The sequence below is a fragment of the Phaeodactylum tricornutum genome, chromosome 9 (assembly GCF_000150955.2).
Source record: "Phaeodactylum tricornutum CCAP 1055/1 chromosome 9, whole genome shotgun sequence".
NCBI lineage: Eukaryota > Bacillariophyta > Bacillariophyceae > Surirellales > Neidiaceae > Phaeodactylum > Phaeodactylum tricornutum.
The window spans coordinates 948171-965164 of record NC_011677.1 but is presented as its reverse complement, the minus strand read 5'-3'; the positions used below and the strand labels follow the sequence as shown (position 1 = coordinate 965164).

The following is a 16994-nucleotide window of genomic DNA, read 5'->3' as shown; positions in this document are numbered from 1 at the left end:
CGTCTAAGGACCCGAAAGGATCCCGCATACTTTCGTAGACGGTCAAAGGCGTAAAAACATAAGATTATAGACTTGTGAGATAGACTTGGGGATATGAACCCCTCATGTACCGCTTGACGTAGGGGTTTTCTACTTACATTAGGCGGAGCCTTGCGTTAAGGAAGGGGATGAACTCCTCAAGGGAGCGAGTTGGTCGTGTCAAGCGATAGATTGTATCGGGACCAACTATCCTAGAGAAGCAGACCTTTTGGTTTGTGTAGATCCTAAAGTTATAAGGTTAGTTGATTAAGCTACTTTGAGGAATTCCTGTCATCACGTAGGGTAAAATGACTGCAAGGAGAGATTGGCTGTGGAACTTAACCATCGGAAGGTGGTTACCTGACAGTGAGCACAGAAGTAGAATAGACACTAGTTCTTAGATAATCTTTATACACAGTCAACCCGATCGTAAGATATACAGGTACTACTCTGGGATCTCTCAAAATCGAGGAAGCTGTTCGAGCCTGTTTATTGTTAGCTTCGGACTTTTAAAGCCTTCAGTCTACAGAGCGTGGCAACAACGCTCTGGAATCTCGCAACACTCACTAGCTTGACGGACTAATTGAAAAGGGATTTTGATGTGAAGAGTCCGGTCCAAAGCGATAGATCCTAGTGTACATGTGCCCGGACCTTTTTCTGGTTTTCCCCGCAATTGGCCTAATAATTGTTCCCGAAAGCACGACCACATGCGTGAGTTTGTTCTTTGAAGTACCTCCCGAAACTGTCGAACCCGAGTTTTCTATGATTTTCATACCCATAAGCGTCGATAACATCACACACAAAACGAGTATTGCTATCAACGACGAGAGTAAACAATACCCACTCGATTCCTAAGCGAGTGACGTCCAGTGATTCGAGTGTGCCAGTACAAAGGATTGCTGTCCAAGCTGAAAACGAAGGATATCTTAACGGGCTGGCTGCATCTCGCCGCCGCAATTGGAGCAGCAGCAGAAAGGAAGCCTTAGCCGCTCAAGTGGTTTTCGCAGTTATCGTTGAAGAGTCTAAACTAACAGTAACAGCTACCAAGAAACATGACATTGATTACTCATCCTCTTCGACAAAAGCACTGTTCTTGGTCCTAAAGTTGCTTTGATTCATCCATAGCTCATCAAATTGTTTTTCGCTGCCCGCTGCGAATTTGCGATTGATTCTTTCGAAGTGGTGCTGATTGTCGTCGCTTTCGGATGTTGTGGTTTTAGCTTTCTTCCCAGTCTTTTTCTTCTTCGGCTTTGTCTTGTACCGTGAATCAAATCCGAATGGACACATGCGTGAACCAGCGATACGACTGTAGAAAGGTACCCGCAACGGCAGGGCCTTGTTGGCAAGTACGATGAATTTACAGGCTCGCCGATAGCCCCAGGTTGGGGGCGGCACATCACTCAGGATGTTGGTTTGAAATCCTGGTCTGTACATGACTTCCTGCCACAATTCTGTCGAATCGACAATGTCCGGTCGCTCCTCCACCATTTCATTGTACGCGCGTTGTAGTAGAATCACGCCTAGCGGACCATCGATATCTAGTTCGTGTCGTGCATAGGACAAGAACAGTTCAATGTAGCGTTTCAATACAAAATGTTGCGGGGTCGATGCGATGAAGGCCTGAAAGAAGGATCCCTTGTGATTAGAAGCAGAATGAACCAAAACGGTTGCGAAACGTGTGGTCTCCTTCAGAACTTCAAAGACGTTCTGGCGGACGCCCAAATCTACATCAAAGTAGAGACCTCCGGTTTCATAGAGCGCAGCTCCCCGACACAAATCAGCTTTGAACATGCCAATAGATTCCCGCCGAAAGTACGCTACCAAGTCAGCATTGTCTTCGGCGCTGTCAAGGAGGTGAGACAAGCTCTCGATACAGTCGTTGTCGGTAAGAAATCTTACTTGTGCTTTTGGGTGTAAGCTGGCCGATGCTCGGACGTTTGCCTGCAAGGCCAGTAACTCAATTTGATCTTCTGTCAGGTTATGTGAGCGTTGATGGTGTGCTGCTGAAACATTTGGCATGGAGTAAGGAAGATCTTCGTGGAGAAAGTCTCGATAGTGCGTAAATATAATGATATTGGGAACTTTATGGCGGTGATGATCCTCTGGTATCAATGGCAACGTATCCAATTTGTACGATGACGTTCCGTTGACTGAAAAAACCGCATCTGGGGAAGCTTTGACAGAGCCATGGGTACTGGTGAAGTGCACATCTTGAGTCGACGACTGGCCTCGGAAGTTGGTAGTGAATTTACCGAGTATCACGAGGAGAGAGAAACAACCCACAAGATAACGGGAAATCCTTTTGGACCTTGCCTTTTTGGATCGCTTCAAAGAATCGTCCTCTGGCGACAACCGATCAAAACTAGTGAGCGAGTTGTTTCTGCCATCGGTGTTGGGGAAACTACGCAAAGACTGAGATGTTCTGGAATCATGGTGCCGTGGTGCGGTTGATGTTCTTTTTGCATCCGTAGATTCGGTGTGCAGTGGTAGGATCCTGTGAGACCTACGACGCGTTTGGAGAGTCCAAGAAGACATTTCGAGAAGTGTTCACAGTTATTCCGAATCTCATTGACGATCCTTTGAGAAATTCAAAAGAGTCCGACTCTGGCTTACCACCGGTTCGTCCCATTGTGGAAGAAATTGTTGTTTATGCGGTGTTCCCTCCGTCCATCTTCAAACGAACCATGGACCTAACCTATTTTCACAGTCAGTCAGTCCCGTTATGGGCTCTTCCTGTTGATGACGAAATTAGCAAAGACGACACTCCCTGTGACACAAAAAGGAAGAGTGACATTACCGCTTACTTTCGTTACTTGCCATACTGTCACGGTCGGCAAGACCGTCTTTTTGGTTTTGTCCATCCGCGCTAAATGGATAGCCGACCAGCCTCAGCTCCCTGTCCATCTTGTCGCACAACCCATGTGCTTGTGAATTTTTTTCGTGTTTCAACAAATACGACAGGCATCGAAGAATCATGTTTATTCCCAAGGAAAGCCGCATTGCTGTATTCAGCTATCTTTTCAAGGAAGGAGTCTGCGTTGTCCGGAAGGACACTCGCAGCCAAACGCACCCGCAGATTGAAGGTCCGACGAACCTCGAAGTCCTCATGCTCATGAAGAGTTTGGAATCTCGTGGATTCGTCCGCATCACCTTCTCTTGGCAGTACAACTACTGCTACTTGACGGACGAAGGTATTGAATACCTTCGCACCTACTTGGCCTTGCCCGCCGAGATCATCCCCAACACGCACAAGAAGCAGGCCTCGCGCCCGGACATGCGTGACCGCGAGGAAGACAAGTACGCGGGGGGACGCCCGGCCTTTCGCGGGGGTGATCGCGAGTACCGCGGTCGTGAAGGCGGCGGTGGCGGCTTTGGCCGTGGTGGAGGTGTCTAGAAAGCATTTGTTCACGTCGCTGAAGATGAGCGGGTCCGAATCTAATTTCTAGTGAGAATTATAATGAATCAAACAGTATAGACTCTTTCTACAGTTATGCCACAGCCCATATCTTGAAGACTCCACCGCTGTTACAAATAGATGATGGTACAGCCATGGTGTATTTGCCGCAACGACTGTTTTTGTTCGCATCATTTTTGGTTGAACCTAGGGCTTGAAGAGTTATTTTTCGTGTAATAACGCGCACAAAGATTCGTCCACCTTTACCGTTGCGCTGCCATTACACTGTTCTCCCACAGCAGTTCTCTAGACATAGACAAACACTGCTTGCTTGTCATGTCTATTCGGATCTCTCTGCTTGAAAGGGTGAACAAGAATTGACCTTGGTGGACTATGCTGCCACGAGTTGTTGACGGTCCTTCCATCGGCATCGACCTCGGAACGACAAATTGTGCTGTCGCGGTCTGGGATTCTACTCGGGGTCATCCGAAATGGATGCGACTAGCTAACATAGCGACACCGCCACGCAATTCTAGCAAGATAGGTCGCGTTGTTCCCTCCGCTGTCCTCTTCCTGACGCGAGATGCAGCAGCACTACACAACCTTTTGGACGAGGCTCAAGATGTCGACGGGATTCTGGAACGATCTGATCTGGTGGCTCTCGTTGGCAACAGTGCAGTGAAAATCCTGGAGAAATCTCAAGCACGTGAGATTGAAATGCCTTTCTCACCGGCTCAGGTATCGGCCGCTTTCGTGGCCAGTGTCAAGCGATTGATTGGCGCAGCCAACTCGATAGCTTTTCGGAATAGCGATTTTTTGGACTCGCTCCCCTACCGAGTAGTCTCGGGCGGAACGGAAGAAAATAATCTATATCTCGAGATAACTCCTCTGGGGTCCTCCGAAACAGTCCTCGTGACGCCAACGCAAGTATCAGCCGTTTTGTTACAATCGCTGCGTTTATCTGCCGGACGGTACCTAAGGCTTTGTGCTGCAAAAAAGCAGTTGAAAGTTCCCGGGGATGCTAGAGAGCCTTGCTGTCACGCTGTGGTCGGTGTGCCTGCGCAGTATGGTCGGGCGCAGCGTAGTCTGATAGAGCGAGCTTGCCGAATTGCCGGCTTTACGGGTCGCGTGCTGTTACTTACAGAATCAACTGCTGCCGCCATTGCCTACGGCTTAACGGTCGGAATTACTATTGCAACAACGAAAACGATTCTAGTATTCGATATGGGAGGTGGGACAACCGATATTACAATTGCTGAAATGCATCCACCAGCTTTAGAAGCGCCAACGTCAGTCAATGCCGACTTTGAGGTCAAGGTGACGTTCGGAGACCAAAGGTTAGGCGGGGATGATATGGATGCAGCCCTTTCAAGATTGGTATGGCAGCGTCTGAAAGTGCATCCGTCAGACTGTAGTTTGCATACACAGCGTGAGGTTTTACTCCACGGCAAGCAAGCCAAAGAAGCATTGTGTGGCAATGCTGAGCATGGCGATCTGCAACCAGTCAATTCATACTCAATGACTGTTCATGGCCGGTCAATATGTTTGACGCGAAAGGATTTCGAGGCTGTGATTGAGCCGCTAATACATCGAGCAAAGAAGTTGATCCAAGAGGCGATACGGCAGTATAAAGCTACTTCTTGCACTTCGATTATGACTGATCAAACCGACGCTGCTATAACATTCGACGAAGTTCTTCTCGTCGGTGGAGCCACCCGTGTTCCGGCAGTACGGTCACTGCTCAAACAACTTTTCCCTCCGCCGGTCCCTCCCGAATTGTGTTTGTCTTTGAATGCCATGGCTGCAGTGGCACAAGGAACGGCTATTCAAGCCGCTTTGTGGTCCGGTTTGATACCAAGATACGACATTGAATCTGCTCTAATGCTGGATACCGTACCACACGCAATAGGAGTGCGTTTGAGTGAAGCACACTTCATTGAGGTCATTAAGAAAGGATCACCTTTGCCAGCGACCGGATTTGCTCCGTTTCAGTTAGCTGATGCTCGACAAGCGGGCGTTACAGTACAGGCCGTGGAGCAAGTCGACATCGAAACCTATGAAAGCATTGGAGACTTCACCTTTTTGCTGCATCGGATGACGAAGGCACAGCTGGCAAACTTGGGGAACGACGCACGATTGGTAGATGTGGGCATGAAACTGAACGCGCAAGGAGAGTTTGTTGTTTCAATTTTGGACCCTCACGATCCCGAGCACGTTAAGAGACGTTTAAATCATGAAAAAATACGTGCGGCATCTGCCGATGGATCAAAAGCGGGCCATAGTGTTTTGAATACCTACACCGCAACTGCAGAGGTTTGTGAAGGTGAAGCGTTATTGACGGATCAACTCGTGTTGTGCTTTGTCTGTATACTATTGTTTGTGGTCTACGTTATGGTCAAACTTTTAGTTGCCGAACCAATTTCTGTCCTGCAGCCATGATAGTGTTAATTTACAGTTAGTGTAAATTTCAATCCTCTCGAGCAAGTGGGCTGGAATCGGAGAATGTAAAAAGTTTATCGAAAATCCAAAAATGTGAAAGGTTTGGTTACGGTCCTATTTTTGACTAAGCCAATCGTCTGCGTTCTCCTATTACAACTCCAACGACTAAACCAAATACAACCCCCAGTGCTGCATACACAAAATCGTTGCGATTCGAAGGCAACGGCTTGTCGACGTTGTAATCTTGCGGCACGAGAAGCTGATGACGCCCCGTACTAGAAGAGACTAACGAATTTTGGACATCCACAATTTTCCGATACGGATGGTAATACCAACACTGAACATCGCTGGAGTCCCACCATTCAACGAGAACTGTGTCTTCCAAAAAGAAAAGAATATGTGGGACATAACTTGGAATGGAAAAGTACTCCCGAGGGCCGATAATTTTCTTTTCCGTTGTTTTCTGAGTCAAATACCATACTTCGACCTTTCCTGTCACGACAAAATCGTGCGTTGGTTGGTGATGAAGATACCCTGAACGCATGACTGATTCTTTGCTGTAGAGAAGGTTAATACGCCTGTGCCCAACTCTCAGCCGATGAATGTCGCCGCGATCGTCGACGAAGACGCTTGGAACAGGTGCGTTCGCCACCCGACCCGGCCCCACGGTGACATGAGGACTGTCCAGAATGGCCTCGGTGCCGACGGCTATTTGGTCCTCCACGGAAGGATTCAAATTTGACATTTTCGTTTTCTATCGGTGTACAAGGAGATTGAAAATCAGTGTACAAGGAGGTTGAAAGTGATTAGACTACAAAAACGAATGCAATCAAGATTCGAACCGAACGGCTAAGGGAGCAGTCTGGACGCTTCGTAATTTTGAAGGCCAAGTAGACCCGGATATTGGAAATGGGTAAGTGTACGTCTGTTAGGGCGACTGACCTTGGACTCACATAAATAACTAGCTTCTATTAGAGAGGCTCTGACTGTGAAACAGATGACAAGTTGGTGCAATCTGTCTAATAGTCTCTGACACGTCAGTTGATGCGCTCACTTGCAGTATAATGAAGCACTCACGGTTAAGCGATCTACACCTCTACAGGCTACCTTATCTTCTTTCAACTAATTAACTGCCGTGCCCACGATCACGCATAGCTCGGAATTTGCAATGCCGAACGTAACGACAACCAACTATACTTCGGGTATTGCGGGGAGGGTATAGACAGTTGATTTGCAACAACCGTCTCACTAGAGCATAGGCAGGCTACGCGATTTCTGAACGTATCCGGAGAAGTGATGAATCGCACATACATTGTCATTAAGAATTTCAGTTGTCAACTTTCTCTCCATACGTCGTTTATTGTTGGTACTTCGAGACTAGCTAGACGTTCAATCTAATCTTATCTTCGAAACATAACAGAAATTTCATCTCACTATCCACCAAGCGACACACACCACCATTGCTTCACAAACGAGTTCTAGGCACGATTCCAAAACGAGGTATCTCCCTTTTGAGCCGTAGCACATGGCTCAATCTCGACGATCTCTCCATCCTTGGGGTGATGACGTTGAGTCACGCAGTCACCCCGACGACCCTTGGGTGAAATCTGGAAGCGCCTCCCGCCAAATCCACCACTGGTTGCAACCCAACGCTGATTGGAGTTGCCGCTGTTGCATCTTTGAAGAGAAATATCGCGACCAGACCGTTGGAAACAGAGTTCACTGCTGTCTTCCTGGATCTGAATTTCGCCTCCACTGTGTTGGATAAAGCGAAAGTTGTCGGGGTTACCGCGACGACCTCCATCGCAGTCCACAATCTTCAATTCCTTGCCGATACGGCATCCACCTCGGCACTGCATGCACCACTTGCGTTCGATCCGCTCTTCTTGCCAAAAGTATCCTTCTTCCCAGTAGAGCTTGAGATTGAAGCGTCCCGAAGCTGGAGGAGCAGGAGATGGAGGACTTGGAGACGGAGGCGTCGGCGACGGACTTCTACCGCCGCCATTGGGGTCGTTGCGACTCGGGCCGGAGCAGCCTTCATCGCATCCAGTTACGGACTCTCATCCGTTGCGTTGGAAACAATGAAGACTGCCTGCACAGTCAGAGTCGGAATCGCAGTCTCCTTGGCAGTTTCCGAGGGAAAAAGAATCCGCTTGGCCGTCCATTGTCGCCCACGTAGGAAAGGGACATAGACGTTGGGGAAGGAGGAGTTGGGGAAGGGGGTGTCGGCGACGGACGCCAGTATTTGGATCGTTGCAAAAGTCGCTACGGCTCCCGTCGTGGCTCCTCCATCACATCCAGGCACGGACTCTCCGCCGTTGCATTACGAAGACTTCCGGTAGAGTCGGAGTCGGAATCGCTGTCTCCTAGGCTCCACCTGGGCGCCCGATTTTGCCCGCGTAGGAACTGGACTAAAAGACGCGGTCGCGTAGCAAGGAAGCGTTTCGCACCGCCTCAACAGCAAAAGTAGCCCCCAGCTTCTGAATCGTTCCCTTGGCGACCAAGCCCATCAAAGCCAAAAGAGCCAAGAGGGCGACGCAAGAAACAATCTGGAGAATGGAGCTCTTCACGTTTTAGTTGTTTGAGCGCGGAAGATTGTGAAGTCGTTCGCGAACACACCTGCAATTGTAAGTGATATACATCCCTCATAAACGTAGTCAAAAAAATCGCATCATGAAAACAAACCTCACGCTGAATATTTGTCTTCACGTATTAAACCTCCGCTATGTGGTCTAGAAAGCCAAGGTTACAAGGATTTCAGCGCCGACCTGCGTCGCAGTCCGTAATTTTTTACTGGAACACACGTCACGGGTTGCATACACCAGTTGCGTTCGCGCCGCTCTTCTTGCGGAAATTACCATTCTCTTAGCTGGAGCAGTTGAAGACGGAGGCATAGGAGAGGAGGGGTTCCCAGTGCCGTAAATATGTGGACATTTCTGTTGCGTATTTCAGTCTTTGGTGGAACAGTGGTACATTTTCCCATAGGGTGGGAAAGTGATTCTCATGAAGAAGGATGTATAGAGTTGTTGCTCTTTGAAATGATTTCGGATTGCAGAAGTTCAAGGTCGGCGATCGTGAAACCCAATCCCACTCCACCAGCTCCATTAATTGACTGTAAACTCGATCCTCTTAATGGACTGACCACCCTACATCTAGGACAAAGAACATATTCAGCATCTTGAATACAGCAAAGATCCAATAAACAGGCAAAGCAAGATGTTGGGATGAAGAAATCTTGCTCCACACATGCCCAGGTTTCCTTTGCTCCCCTCAACCGGAGGCAGCATCCTGGAGCAATATCGATGAAAGTTGGGGGATTAGAACATTCGTTTTGATGGACTTTATTCTCTCGGGGACTATTTTGTGCTGGAAACGGGAAGGCATTTTCCCCACCGGATTTCCATCTCCGATTTGCCCGATCCACGCGAGGTGCAGAAACCGATGCTTTTATTTCCGTTTCGCGAAGAGATTCAGCGCTGTGCGAGTTGGGAGGAACTGTCTGGTCCGTACAAATAAGTGGAGAGGCTTTTCGTCGGCATAAACTGCCTTCGTTTGTCGCAGACGGTAAGACTGTCCCATAGTGATTCGAAGCCGGGGACGTTGATCGCTCACAGTCAAGCATCTGCATTTTTTTCGGCGCGCTTCCAACTGCTACATCTTTGCTGCCGTCGTCAAACGACATGCTCAGATAATAATCCCCCAGATTTCGTTTCGAGGATGATCGAACTGGCCTTGCTGGCGGAAATCGCTCGTTGCTTCCATTTTGAAAAAAAGAATGCATGGATCCGTTCAGAGAATTTTTTGGAAGGATCTCGTCGACACTATGGTATCGCTGTATGTTTTTCGTTCCAAAAGGTCTAGATCGGGGCCCTACCATGCTCATCCGATCGTGGCTTCCGACTCGCTCTAACCAAGTAGAATGTACCGCGCTGTCTTCGTCGCTCTGCGAGCTAGAGGAGCCTTTATGAGATGTCCCTTTGCTTTTCCATCGAAAGCTCATGGTCAAACTTTCATCGCTTTCAGAGAGCCAAAACCAGGAAGGGCAGAAGATGAGGAGGATGAATTATAGTCTCGATGCGGAAAAAAATATGATTCGTTTTTGGTCTTCTGGTGATTGTCGAAGATGCCTCGATTCCAAGTCGTCTGGCTTACAGTTAGTTGCGAATTCCCTTCCGAATTTCTAACCTACTTTATACAAATTTTTCAAGTCAATGAAAATTAATTTACTATCATCTTTCTGTTGTGCGTTCGACAAAAAGAATTATCAAATATCTTGACATTATATTCAGATTTAAGATGATGACTATGACTTTAAACTATGGAAGTCGGACGCTATGTTGACGCAACCAGCGGTAGAACCGAAACTCGCACGGCCAACTCTCAAACTTCTACTAATGTAAATAGCCAGAGCAGCATATGTTGTCCCGCCGCTTGACAGTGAGCCTGCCTTATCTTTGGAAGTCTGTGAACTTCTCGCAGTGTTGAAAATTCCTGATTCCTCTTTTTACATTGATTGTCTTACTGACTGGGGCTACGAATCGACTGTGGAGACTTAACTTTATCACCAAGTTTGGTCTACTCTTTCCTTGCTTGTGTTGTTGATAGTGATTATCTGGTCCCTTTTCTTCTTTCTCTAGGAGTATCATTGCTTTCAAACTTCGTGCTTTGATCGCCATACATATGTCTTTGTATGTCGCGATTTTACATCCTTCTATGTTATCCAACGAGTGTATGGTATATTGAAGTGTAAGTCCCTGCGGACATCTTTTCGTTGGAGAGGGGAAGCTCTTTTCACACTCAATGTTAAATCGACGATTTCACGCGACATGCCAACGACTTCCAGATACGTCGTCAACTTGACGCACGGCCAAAAAACAGACAGAATTCCTCTTTGGAATCCATAGACCAGTACTGTTAACTGTAATCTGCCGATATCAGAGTTACTTCATTCCCCTTGTCAGCAGCTATTCATGTTGTGGTTGCTGCTGTCTAAGACCTCTTCAATGATAGCATGGCCGATAGTGCGGTGGGATCGGTGATTGTTGCAGCGATCCAAAGTGTCGGCAAAGTTTATGTGATTGGGGCTGTTGGTTACTTGTCAAGCAAATGTATGTACATCGTGCGATCTTGAATGGGCAGCTTCGAACGCGTTACAAATACGATCCTACAAGTGCTGTCGGGAAGGTGCTGGCAGTGATGACACCGAGTAAACTGGTATGGTGCTAACTCGATTCTCTAAAAAATCTTCTGCTTCTGCTTTGTTGGAAGATCCTTGGCAAGCACCGCTGCTGCCACACACCGCCGTCGGAACGGTCGCGCGTTTTTGCTTCAATGCTTTGCTCCTTCCGCTCATGTACGGCACGACTGCCATGTCCGTTTCTCCATCTTCCATTGGCGAATTCTGGTTCGTAATAGTGGCCGCTGTCCTGGTGTTGGGTATCAGCTATATCACGGCTACCGTTTTGGGTGGTCTGTGGCGTATAAACAAATCTCGCGATTTTTGTGCACTACGCATCGCCGCAACGTTTCCAAATATTGTTGCATTACCTATTTTGATATTTCCTTCGTTGTGCGAGTACAGAGTGGTTTATGAAGGATTTTTCCAGGCAAGCCTCGACCCCGATACTGTATCAGATCCGAGCGTTATGCGAGAAACCTGTGAAGCCAAAGCAAATACTATGATTTTTTGTTACTTTTTCTCTTGGTCCCTATTGTTTTATTCGATTGGACAACCTCAATTGATTGCAGCAGCGAAGCGGCCAACTGCAAATCTGAAAGACAGTACCAGTGCAGAGGAGGCACAACAAACAGAAGAAACTGACGAAACGAGTCAAGTACAGATCAATCCGTCCGACAACACCGAAAATAAGGTTAGTGATACGCAAGTGATCACGCCTCTGGAGGGAGAGGTACAGCATTGTTTAAGAAGCAATAAAGAGTCATCTTCCGGTATGATAAGCACTTTCCGCAGAGCACTATACCAAATGTCGACATCCCCTGGATTTGTCGTGATTCTTCTCGGTTTCTTGACCGGCTGCATTCGTCCGTTGCACGAAGCATTATTCAAATCGGGCGGCGCTTCGATTTCTTGGATCTGCTATTGAAACGCTTGGACAAGCGTCGTCTCCAATGAGTACCATGATTGTCGCTGCCTCGCTCGTACCACCTAGAATTTCGGTCGAGGAAGACACCAGCGCAAACAACGGCGATGGTTGTGAAAGCACCTCAAGCAATTTGTTAGAAGCTTTGACGGAAAATCCGACTCGGCATGATCCCAACCTTGGAACACAGCAGCCATGTGGACATCCCAAATCTTCTCTGCAATCTGTACATCATTTTTTATGGGCTGGGTCACTCCGACTGCTCCAAGCATTCCCGCGATCCAATTCGGAACAGCTCCGACTATTGGTGTGGTTTATACTCTCGCGGTTGATAGTTTCACCATTAATTGTTGTCGGCACACTTGTGGGGTTGGAATGTGGTACTTCCTTGTTGGTAGACGTGCCAGCTTTGGCCAAGCTTGTGGTCGTTGTCAACGCGTGTTTACCGGGTGCACTTGTTGTGGTGGTGGTCTTGAAGGCGAATGAGTCATTGGCTGATTCAGCCGCTGCTGTAGCCAAGGTATACTTGCCAACATATCTTCTGAGTATTGTTACTATAGCGGCATGGACAGCTTTGGGGTTGTGGATAACCTTGCCGGACGAGCGTGGATTGTCCATATGTGAACGGAAGAGCTAGAAATACCTTCACTTCCAACCCGCAGGCTATTTCTGATACGGCAGCTCAACGTAAGTATGGGATGATGAGAGGGTGACAAAGTCGAAAGAGAATTCTTGCAACACTTTTAGCCTACAATCTCGATTGGGAGCCTGCCCGAACGGTTGACTCCTTTTCGGAACATCGCTTCGGACCCGCTCAGTGTCCTAAGTGTTTCACCCTGTCTTTGTTCAGAACTTCAAAAGCAAGTAAACGTTCATCCATCAAAGCATTGCCCGATGACCTGGATGGTGACTAACTGGAACTATCAATGAATGATCAGAGGAACTCTGGCGGAAATCGCTTCGTGAGGTGTTCTTTTTATTTCGAAGAGAACAATTAAAGACCGGCTCTTAAACTTCGTTTTTACGCCTTTGACGTTAGAGAATTGATGAGGAAAACCACTATTTCAGCCTGAAAGACATGAAAAAATTGCTGTTTCGGCCAAACCTGAAAATTTCTAACAATAAGTACTTCAGATTGAGCGCGAAACGGCTGTGAGATCTTGTCAGCGAGGATCGTTTTCCCAGTTTGTAACGGAAAATTAAAAAGAATTGTAGTATTGTAGATATTCGATATGTCGAAAGTACTTCACATTCATTGTAGGCGACCGCTTGTTTCCACCCAATTCTTCGCGCTGAAAGACACTACAAATGCGGCAAACACTCTGATGGCGCGACTGCTACAAGGATTACAAGCGGTACCTCTCAGGCCATCTTGAACATTGTGTCTTGTCTGGAAAATTGTCATGGCATTGGTTTGCAGAATGAAGTTCACAATGGAGTCGATTACCGCCTTGTAGAGTGGGTGGGGCTCGCTCTCACTGTTCAATACTCCTGTTTTTTAGGGTTGTACTGACTCTACGTAAAATAGACATAATTGACGTTAACTTAGTACCCTCTTTTACGGTGAGTTTCTAATCGTATTCGCTGATATTAGCGGTGTTTGGGTCAAAATACCGCATTTACAGTTAGAGTTAATGTAAGGAGGCCGTCCTGGTTATGAACGTTGAGAACACCAGTCCAGCAACATTTTTGAAGTCGATTCGGTCACGCTCGAATTTCGAGACGAAGAAAATCAACGACGCCTCTCTGGGGAGCGGTCTACCTTTGCATATGGGACGGTCAACTCTGCCCAAAACAGCAGAGTGTAGAAGATGTCTGCAGAGCGGGGATCATCTCTGCGGGGTTTGTCGAAAACGGTGTCGACGAATGTTAGAAGTACTCGGATTTCTCTGCAACTCGCACACAGCAGCAAGGACTATCTTGACGTTCTTAAAGACATCGTAGTTGAAGCTTACAGCAGGCTCGTAGAAACTGCGCAAGACCAACAAGCTTGTAGAAAACGCAGCGGGATGGAGGTGGAAAATATTTTTTTCATGTCATGGACCGCGCTTGAAATTTACGGGTGCGTTATACTCGCCCTAATTGCACGACGAGCCTGGATTCTATACCTAGCATTCCCTTTTTTATTGAAGCAGATATTCTGGGTGGCATTTAAATGGATACTATACATTATCGATGATCCTAAACTATTCGAAAACATTGCAGTTACCAGAGGGTGGGCCCAAAAGATTCTCCGAGAAGGCGAAAAGATCCTTCTCCAAAAAAATGCCACCAAGACAATTATGGCAAGCACGATGTTGTACTCGGCACCTACGGGTATAAGCTACGCCCGCGCAATTCTCAGGTATAGAATGCACGAAATGAATACGAGAGTTGCGAGTACGATGACAAAGGATAGGCATTCGGAGCGTTTAGAAACGATTACAACGAGAATCGGGAACGTGTCTCACTCGCTACGGCAACGACGAGGTGCGCTACGAAAACAGGACTTGAGGAATTCTTCCGATCTCAATGGCCGAAACCTTGGGCAATAAGGTTACAAGCGCATTTTTAGCTGAACACGCTGGAACCAGAGTGATTCTTGTCAGCATCCAAACTTTTGTGTTGGCTACGAAACAAAGAGCGTCGAGATGTCAATGAATTTTTAAGATCGATCCCATTCCAAAGTTGGAAAATAATGCTCATTTCTGTTGTATTTATGTTTTACGAAAATGGCTTGACGATGTTAATGAATGCAACAGCTTGTGAAGTCTCACGTCTAGAATACCGCTGAAATGGGGAAGTATCTGATCAATGAGTCCGTATCGGCCTTTTACTTAACTTGCTGATTGCAAGAGCTCTACTCTCTTTGTAGCTTGCTTCAGCAAGTTGGTATCTAACTGTGCGTGAAATAAAATCCCTTAGAGTTACTCTTGTCGTCTTCTCGCCTCAGCAAGCCAAAGAAAAGCTATTTGCGCGGGTATTAACTTGTCTGGTTACAAAACACTTTACAGTTAGATCCCAATGCTCAGAAGCCACCATGGAGGGTAGTGATGGATTTTGGATCAATCCGATAGTGGAAAGTGTTTTCTTTTGTCTCGATCCGTTCTAGCGTGAATCCAACAATACCACCATTGATCAGTTTCTTCTTTTTCGCAACATGGTCCACCTCGTAAGGAAGGTACACCTGGAAAAAGGACCTAAACCACAACGAGTGGCCGGCAGCCACAATCGCATCCGTGCCGTCAGTAGCCTCGTCTTTAAACGCGTATTGACAAAAGGCATCCAATCGAACAAGGCCGTTGCTGTCGACCGATTTGTTGCCGTCATATCGCGATGTATCAACGCGATCGTACAAATATTGGAGACCATCCGGCTCGGTCCATGACGGCAAGGCCTTACCTCTCGCCGGAGTGATCGACAAAGCATCTGGATTGCGCGATATTTCCTGCAAACAAGACAACAACTGAACGCGTTCGTCTCCGTTTCGGCGCAGGCGATCTTGAAAGCCCAACAACATGGTAGATATTGCACGGCGTAAATTGGAAGAGACGAGCTGAGATTTGGTGACGTTTGACGTCCCTAGCAAGACTTCTACCAAGGCACGTTCTCTCGGTGTCAAAAATTCAACTTTTGTTGTTGACAGGTATGACTGAACCCCCAGAGCTTGCTTCAATCCTTTTTCCGACAGCGGAGAATCATAAAACCATGATTCGTATGATGCTCCTGTAACCCAGAAATACCACTCCACGTAAAAGGCGTATACCAAATTGGGAACAAACAGCAACGCAAACTTGAATTTGCTGCGATCTCCTTTATTGAAGGTATCATTCCAAGTGGATTCCCCGTGTCGAACAAATATAATTGACTTCTTCCGGATACTGTCTACGTTCGTTACACCAACATCGTTCCGTAATTCAAAAAAGTCTTGCGGATCATCTTTTGGTCTCTTCCACGATTTGTCCTTGCTTAGCAACATAAACCGCACCGTCGTTAGGAATAATTGGAATTTGCGAAAGGCGGCTGCGGGTTTGGATGTCACACAGAACAAACTCAAAACAAGGACCGGTCGCGCTAGACTCGAGAAAATCCATACCGCAAAAAATAAAAGCATATACGGAAAGGCGATCAAATTGGCAATCATCGAAATAGTCTGTTGGATCGTGAGCGAGAAGAGAGTGGACACAGGCGGTAGAATGTTTCTGTCGTGTTGCCAATAGACCCCCGTAAGCAAGCAAGTTGACAGTGAAACAGAGAAAACGATGTCGAATAGCCGTTCTGGGTGCAATATACAAAATGGTGCATTGACTGTGAGGTGTCGTTGCAATCCTCCCCCCAATAAATAAATGTATCGTCGTGACGTGAAAATTGATATATTCACGGTCAAGCAATCTCTCAAATAAAAGAGAGAAAAAAACGATGCTCGCAAGTCCCGTAAACCAGAGACTCATTGTCATCACTAATTCTGACAAAATAGGTAGGTCGTACACTGCAATTCTAAGCTGCCATGGCAACGTCGTTCACAGTCAGAGCGGTTCGAGTTAGGAGCGGTTCGAGTTGGTCAAATCGAATCCCCGCTAATGGAAAGATAATCGCCAAATAGTTTAGCGTCGGCGGTTAATATGGTCGACTTGGTATTGTTTTCAGACTCCCAAACCGAGTACATTGATTTCGAGTTGCCTCGTGCCGCAAAAGATCAACTTGTGATCCTAGTGTTATTTTTACCTAAAAGCTACGCGTTCCATTGAATTCTTGCTTTGAGTTCTACTCGTTGTAACAAATATTTTAACAGAAGTGCTTGTCTTGCGACTTCCACTTACGATAATTTATTGTTTCCGCTAGCTAATATTTGAGCAGGTCTGCTTCATGCACATTCAATCTTCCTGCTTCCTTCTCAATGACAACTCAGCATTTGACACTTAAACTCAGGACATGAACCTGCGGACAACTAGCCCTTTCGCGGCATCCCTTTCATAGCGCAACAAAGGAAACGCCGCTACAACTTACTCTTACATTTTAGAGAATTGATTGATTTACTTTTTCACAAAAGGATTGCATTTGTC

General features: G+C 46.9%; 7 protein-coding genes across 7 annotated transcripts; 3 read left to right on the top strand and 4 right to left on the bottom strand.

Moving 5' to 3' along the window:
- Positions 1-1080: 1080 nt before the first annotated feature.
- On the bottom strand, positions 1081-2641 carry PHATRDRAFT_46335 (predicted protein; the record flags this gene model as incomplete). The annotated part of the gene is made up of 1 exon (XM_002180513.1): positions 1081-2641. Exon 1 carries the CDS (start codon positions 2551-2553, stop codon positions 1081-1083), a length of 1473 nt encoding a protein of 490 aa, XP_002180549.1. The 5' UTR covers positions 2554-2641.
- Positions 2642-3669: 1028 nt separating this feature from the next.
- On the top strand, positions 3670-5851 carry HSP70B (protein heat shock protein; the record flags this gene model as incomplete). The annotated part of the gene is made up of 1 exon (XM_002180700.1): positions 3670-5851. Exon 1 carries the CDS (start codon positions 3806-3808, stop codon positions 5849-5851), a length of 2046 nt encoding a protein of 681 aa, XP_002180736.1. The 5' UTR covers positions 3670-3805.
- A 76-nt stretch (positions 5852-5927) lies between these two features.
- Positions 5928-6606, bottom strand: PHATRDRAFT_46332 (predicted protein). The gene has a single exon (XM_002180512.1). It carries the CDS (start codon positions 6594-6596, stop codon positions 5976-5978), a length of 621 nt encoding a protein of 206 aa, XP_002180548.1. The 5' UTR covers positions 6597-6606; the 3' UTR covers positions 5928-5975.
- A 584-nt stretch (positions 6607-7190) lies between these two features.
- TRD3 lies at positions 7191-8526 on the bottom strand. Its single transcript, XM_002180511.1, has 3 exons — positions 8302-8526; positions 7910-8159; positions 7191-7886 (listed from the first exon to the last, which is right to left on the bottom strand). The coding sequence occupies exons 1-3, from the start codon at positions 8359-8361 to the stop codon at positions 7330-7332; spliced, it is 867 nt and encodes a 288-aa protein (XP_002180547.1). The 5' UTR covers positions 8362-8526; the 3' UTR covers positions 7191-7329.
- A 2248-nt stretch (positions 8527-10774) lies between these two features.
- On the top strand, positions 10775-12866 carry PHATRDRAFT_46330 (predicted protein; the record flags this gene model as incomplete). The annotated part of the gene is made up of 4 exons (XM_002180699.1): positions 10775-10959; positions 11120-11721; positions 11909-12572; positions 12700-12866. Exons 1-4 carry the CDS (start codon positions 10863-10865, stop codon positions 12864-12866), a joined length of 1530 nt encoding a protein of 509 aa, XP_002180735.1. The 5' UTR covers positions 10775-10862.
- Positions 12867-13693: 827 nt separating this feature from the next.
- Positions 13694-14775, top strand: PHATRDRAFT_46329 (predicted protein). Its single transcript, XM_002180698.1, has one exon. It carries the CDS (start codon positions 13764-13766, stop codon positions 14484-14486), a length of 723 nt encoding a protein of 240 aa, XP_002180734.1. The 5' UTR covers positions 13694-13763; the 3' UTR covers positions 14487-14775.
- Positions 14776-14959: 184 nt separating this feature from the next.
- Positions 14960-16145, bottom strand: PHATRDRAFT_46328 (predicted protein; the record flags this gene model as incomplete). The annotated part of the gene is made up of 1 exon (XM_002180510.1): positions 14960-16145. Exon 1 carries the CDS (start codon positions 16073-16075, stop codon positions 14960-14962), a length of 1116 nt encoding a protein of 371 aa, XP_002180546.1. The 5' UTR covers positions 16076-16145.
- Positions 16146-16994: the final 849 nt, after the last annotated feature.

Bases quoted from the DNA above. Each gene is read 5' to 3' on its own strand.
- PHATRDRAFT_46332 (XM_002180512.1), bottom strand. From the start codon at position 6,596: ATGTCAAATTTGAATCCTTCCGTGGAGGACCAAATAGCCGTCGGCACC.
- TRD3 (XM_002180511.1), bottom strand. From the start codon at position 8,361: ATGGGCTTGGTCGCCAAGGGAACGATTCAGAAGCTGGGGGCTACTTTT. The intron at 8,160-8,301 runs GTGCGAAACGCT...AACGGCGGAGAG, and splicing joins CTACTTTTGCTGTTGAGGCG to TCCGTGCCTGGATGTGATGG.
- PHATRDRAFT_46329 (XM_002180698.1), top strand. From the start codon at position 13,764: ATGTCTGCAGAGCGGGGATCATCTCTGCGGGGTTTGTCGAAAACGGTG.